The sequence below is a fragment of the Mobula birostris genome, chromosome X (assembly GCF_030028105.1).
Source record: "Mobula birostris isolate sMobBir1 chromosome X, sMobBir1.hap1, whole genome shotgun sequence".
In the NCBI taxonomy this organism is placed as follows: domain Eukaryota; kingdom Metazoa; phylum Chordata; class Chondrichthyes; order Myliobatiformes; family Myliobatidae; genus Mobula; species Mobula birostris.
In genome coordinates, this window is record NC_092402.1 from 36,992,792 (window position 1) to 36,998,897 (window position 6,106).

Consider the following 6,106-nt stretch of genomic DNA (forward strand, 5'->3'; position numbering starts at 1 on the left):
CCGGTATTTAATCACTTGGCCAACACTTCTCTAAGAAAAAAGATTATTCATTATCACATTGCCATTCGTGGAAGCTTGCTGTGTGTGAATTAACTACCACTTCAAAAGTACATTACTTGCTGTAAAACACTTGAGGGCCAACCTGAGGTCATGAAAAGCGGTGTACAAACACAAGCTGTTCCTTTATCTTCGTTGAATTTTGCAAGACCCCATTATTAGTTTGACTAAAACATACACCTGGCCAAACTTGGCTCCAATCAAACTTCCTTCGCCAAGCTCCTAAAACACTGGAGAGCAGAAATCAATGAGTGTAAACACAAAACAAGAGCACTGGGGTAATCCATTCAACTGCATCATTAAGACTTGAAGGTAGACCTTAACAGTTTTAATTACTTTCAGCAGAGATATAGTAAGGCTATTAAACATGTAACTGGGATTAACATTACAGTCCAGATGACTTAATTCCAATGTACAATTGCTCTTTATAGGTTCCAAACCTTCCCATTAGTTGTGTGTTAGTAAGTAAGGGCCCTTATAACCAAACCTTCTGTCACCTTCTTAATGTGGGTCTGATGTAATTCGTGACAGGAAGATTGCTCTCCTCTGTGACATTGATCAGTCCTTCAAATATTATGAGCAAAAAGTACTTTTAAGAAGGTCTTTGATGACTGTTACATCAGCAAAAACATGATCCCATTGGCAGTTCTGTTGAGCAAAATTTGTCCTCATTATTGCACAGAAATCAAGATTTGGAAAAGTTTAAGAAAAAATATGCATGCTCGAAACTGCTGACCACCACTAACACAAGAACATTAGAGCAGGAGTAGGACACTTGGTCTAAAGCCTGCCGTACCATTCAACACAAACATGGTTCATCTGCCCTAGGTTGCATCCACTCTTCCAAGACAAATCCCCTATCCCTCAGTGTGTGGATCCTTCATTACACCCAATCAACTGGCCTGCACACCCCCCCCCCCACCAAGGCAGAGAACTCCAGAGATTCTTCAGACATAAAGTAGGTGAAGTCATTTTCAAATTATTCATTTACTAATCAAAAACGGCAATAGTTGTGGTGGACTTGATGAATGCAACTGAGTCATCAGTTGAGTCACAGGAGATGATGAGGCAGAGTCAAGTGTTTGCTGTAAGAACAAATTTCTGAATATCACCTTTTGATGTGTTCATATGACTTAGCACACACATTACACACTTCTTCAATTGTGGTCCAACACTACTTCGATTTTGAAATCAAATTGCTTTTTGAAAAGTATTAGCTGATCATAAAACCATTTCCTATTGCCAAAGGGTGTTAAAGAAAAGAGAACAAGGCCTTTGAAGGAAACCTCCAGTCCTGGATGATGTCTCTGACTCCACTTATGTCTGTGAATGAGCCACTGATTTACTTCTGCTGATTGTTTGAATTAGGGCCCTTTTGGAATTCTAAACTAAACTTCCCGCACCTATCAATTTCACCATCAAATTCCACGGTTACCATGACAACACCTCTTCCTACCCTGTCACTTGCAAGGATGCTATTCTCTTCTCAGTTATTCTATCTCTATCCCATCTGTTCTCATGAGGTTGTTCTCAAGATGTCCCCGTCTCTTCAGAAACACGAGGGTTCTACTCCTCTGCTCTCAAAGCAGCCCTCACCCGCAACTCCTCCATTTCCACATGCCTGCTCTCCTCACCCAATAAGGGGATGGGGTTCCCTTTTCCTCACCTACAACTACACAAGCTTCTACATCCAACATAACTTTCTCTGCAACTTCTACCAAATCCAAAGGGATTCCATCACCAGGTATATCTTCCCATCCCCTCCTTCTGCATGGAATCGCTGTCCATGTGACTCTCATTTGTTCAGCCCTCCCAACTGATCTGCTTCCAAGCACTTATCCCTGCAACAGTCCATAATGTCACACCAGCCCCTACACTTCCTTCCTCACCATCACTCAGGATCCAAAACAGTTCTTCCAGGTGAGGCAGCACTTCACGTGTGAATCTATTGGTGTCATTTATTGTATCCTATACGACCTCCTCTACATTGGTAAAATGCAAAGCAGATTTGGGGATCACTCCATCCACCTAACAGCCAGGATCTTCCAGTGTCCAGCCATTTTAATTTCACTTCTCATTCCCACACTGACATGTCTCTCCATGGCCTCTTCTACTACCAAGCTGAGGCTAGACACAGATTAAAGAAACATCTCCTGGTAATCCCATCTGATGTGGTCTGCATCAATTTCTCTAAAATCCGGTAACCATCACCTTCCGTGCTTCTATCCTTGATTTCCCTCATCTTTCTAGCCCTTTTACTCCTTTTCTTTCACCTCCCCCACACTCATGACCTGCTTATCATCCATACCTTCCTCTTTCTTTCCAGTCCTAATGAAAGGTCTCAGCCCAAAACATCAACTGTTTATTCTCATCCCCCCATAGATGCCACCTGACCCACTGAGCTCCTCAAGCATTTTCTGTGTTGATCCAAATGAAATCCTTTGAAAGTTTTAATTCAGCAGAAGAGAGGAGACAGGGCGAGCTGCACCTTACATTTAATCCCTATCAAAACAGTAGTGTAGTGGTTAGCACAACGCTTAACAGTATAGATGACCAGGGTTCAATTCCCACCACTGCCTGTAAGGAGTTTGTGTGTTCTCTCCGTAACCGCGTGGGTTTCCTCTGTGTGTTCCGGTTTCCTCCCATCTTGGTAGGTTAGCTGGATATTATAAATTGTCTCGTGATTAGGCTAGGAGAAGTTGGGGGATTGCTGGGTGGCTCAGCTCAAAGGGCTGAAAAGGCCTATTCCTTGCTGTATCTCAATAAATAAATAATGTCACATGTAATCTGAATGGAATCCATGACAAAATAGTACCACCACTTAAAATAGAATTAAGATTATCCATCCTAATTTATACAATCACATCATGAAACTTTATACACTATGTATGAGATGTGACCTATAAAGGAAGTTACTATAATTTCCTTGAGTATACAGAGGTAGAACCCAATAACCATAAATAGCAATTATATGATACAACTAATTACAGAATGTCCCAACACTTGGGTTACATTGAGATTGTGATTTGGTGACGTGGTCTTATACTGTTGCATTTAAGTACTAATGTAAATCAAGAATCCAGCCCCAATGGAAGAAACTAGCAACTTTGCTGTGGTATGAAACTAGGGAGTAAACGCTTGTAAAAAAAAATATTTTGTAAAAAATCATAAAGCACACCAGATTTAAGATCATAACTCTCAATTAAAAAGATCAAGACCTTTATTTGATATTATGTTTGGTCTACTCCAAGTAATAACTCTACATACAGTATGTAAGGATAGTATAAAGTTGATCCTTGATAGGGTAAGTGCAGGGAAATCATTGCAGAAACAACACATTAAAGACTATTCTCCTCTAACATACGTATATCCTAGCATACTTCACTGAATAGCAATGGACAGCAGTCTTTCCCCTTCAACACAAACCTTGTGGTCTTAACAATACACACAAAATGCTGGAGGAACTCAGCAGGCCAGGTAGCATCCATGGAAAAAAAGCACAGTCGACGTTTCGGGCCGAGTTCTGCAGAAGGGTTTCAGCCCAAAACGCCAACTGTACTTTTTTTCCATAGCTGCTGCCTGGCTTGCTGAGTTCCTCTAGCACTTTGTGTGTGTTGCTCAGATTTCCAGCATCTGCAGATTTTCTCTTCCTTCATGTGGTTTAAGATCTGTTCTACTGATCCAAGTATGCTCTAGCCACGATTAGCTGTAACCAGAGTCTGAATAGTGATGGTGTTATAACTACCAGGCAACTGGTCATCAAGTTTCTTAAACAAAGAGCTTCTTTCTTTAAAATAAAACTTCAAAATGCAATCTCCTGTATCTAACTTGTTCCCCCTTTTTTATTCATTTGTCAATTCAAAGCACGTGGACTAACTGAGGAACCCTCTTCACACCAACGAAAATATACTTCATATTTCACACACCAGCCCACAGAAGAGCCTCCTGAACAACAGCCACAAACTACCTCAGCAACAGCTAGCAACCCAAATACCATCTAACAGAGTCAGGTAGTTTCATGCCTCAGCCGAATGCAAACCCAGGCCAAGATCAGATCAAGGCAAACCGCTAGGATAGCAACTGTTCTAATTCAAGCACAGTTAAATGCATGTCACTCACAGCATGTGTACCGGCATTGCAATCTCCATGGTTTTAGATAAATCATTACTGTACTGCTTGTCCCATTCGTGACCAGCAAGGATGGCAGCCTCCCGCAGGAATGCACTGCACTACCGCTCTTCTCACTGTTTCAGCATTGAAAGGTTGAGATCAATTCTAGAACGGGCTACAAATCTGTAAATGAAGGGTTTTCAGAAAACTGAATGGAACAAGATTACAGTACAATTAATATCGAACTAGACTACTTGCTAATCGAACTTCTATATTTTTAAGTTTCTGTTTTTTGCACTATTTAACTATTTGATCTACAGTTACTTACATATACTTACTGTAATTCAGTTTTTACCTATATTATCACGTATTGCGATGTACTGCAGCTGCTAGGTTAACAAATTTCGCGACAAATTGCCGGTGATATTAACCCCAATTCTGATGCGGATACATTTACAACACTGAGAGCGACATCAAGTTAAAAAGAATTCTATGCGGCTGAAATGGAACTTAATTATTCCCTTCCTCAAGTTGTTATAGGCAAAAGACAAAGTAAGTAAATGTAGTTAGCGCATTAGCTACAGCCAAATAATATATACCTATTAAGAGAAAATCCACCGATTTAGTGGGCCGGCAGCAAGAACCCGAGGGGCAATGATACTCATACGTTCAACACTGCCCGCTTGATAAAAACTCAACAAACTCGTTTGCGAGATTTTGATTTCCAACATCAAGGCGCTGTAAACCACTGGGTGATTACTAATGAACTAATTATTTATGGGAAATCGGATTAATGCAGAAAAATCGAATCGGACCAGGGGTTTCGAGAGGGCAATCCACTGTTGGCAGTGACCAAGAAAAACATAGTGCAAAGCCAGTGATTTACGAGGCGTCACTGTCATTTAATTGCGCAGATTTTTCCGTCTATATTGCGAACTTTGCTGAGATGATGTATATTTTTATAAAGTGACAGAAACAAAACTACATGGCACACAAGAGTTGGCAGGGATGTAGACATGTCAGAACTGGAGGAAGACGGCACGGTTGCGGAGTGCCCTGGGTGATTTGAGTCACTCCACAGTTGCTATGCGAACCGCAGTAATCACTGCAAGAAGATTAATGAAACTTTACGCCTGGCGGATTCCGTGCTCTTGAAAACAAAATATCTTGGTCGAAGTAAAATCAAAAACACAATTGGCAACATTAAAAATAAATAAACTTAAATAAAGTTTAGTATAACTCTTACTTCACCCTCCCCCCGCCCAACACGTTCTCTCCCTCACACGAATTACTCCCCATGCACATTTGACATGACCTACCCGTGGCCGTGCTGCTCTTGCAAAGAGCTGCCATGGAGCAGATAAAAATGAAAAGGCAACTCGATGTGGCGCCGCGCATCATCGTCGCCAGCTTCTTGTTAGACTGGAGGAGGAATAAAAATAATTTGAATTACAAAGCTATCTGTGTATCTAGCCGCCGCCACCACCGTCTGTTACAGACGCTGTTGTTTTATTCTGACCGCGATCTGAAGACACTCACGGCTTCGTGCCCAACGCCTACACACAGGTGCTGAACAAACTCGGTTCTGGTCACTTTCAACAGCTGTAGCAGTTACAGCGCGTCAGACTCCACCTCCTGCCGGTCTTAAAGGCACAGCGCTGGAGAGATAGCAGCTTCTGTCCCTCGGCATACGTGACTCCCATGCATGTTGTAGTTCCACGTTCTCCAAATACTTGGAGTCGACAATTCCTAATTGAGGCATTTTTTAAAAAAATAAGTCACTGGAATTTGGATGTCAGCAATGTTGCCAGTGTGGTACAAAAAGCTAGAAGTTTGTTTATATATACATATATATATAATATGACTCATATAAACTTTCAAAGTGAGTGGGGGAAGATTTGAAAGGGATCCGGGGGAGAAACTCCACTCAGAGGATGGA

The 6,106-nt window shown here is 41.5% G+C and overlaps 1 protein-coding gene across 1 annotated transcript in view; it reads right to left on the bottom strand.

Annotated features, from left to right (window-relative positions):
- LOC140191596 (protein HEG-like) overlaps positions 1-5,770 on the bottom strand; it is a 70,449-nt gene extending 64,679 nt beyond the window's left edge. The window contains exons 1-2 of the mRNA XM_072249135.1: positions 5,707-5,770; positions 5,487-5,589 (exon numbers count right to left, since the gene is read on the bottom strand). Coding sequence (XP_072105236.1) covers positions 5,487-5,568 — 82 coding nt within the window. The 5' untranslated portion in view covers positions 5,569-5,589; positions 5,707-5,770. The remainder of the gene's footprint in view (positions 1-5,486; positions 5,590-5,706) is intronic.
- Between the last annotated feature and the right edge of the window lie 336 nt (positions 5,771-6,106).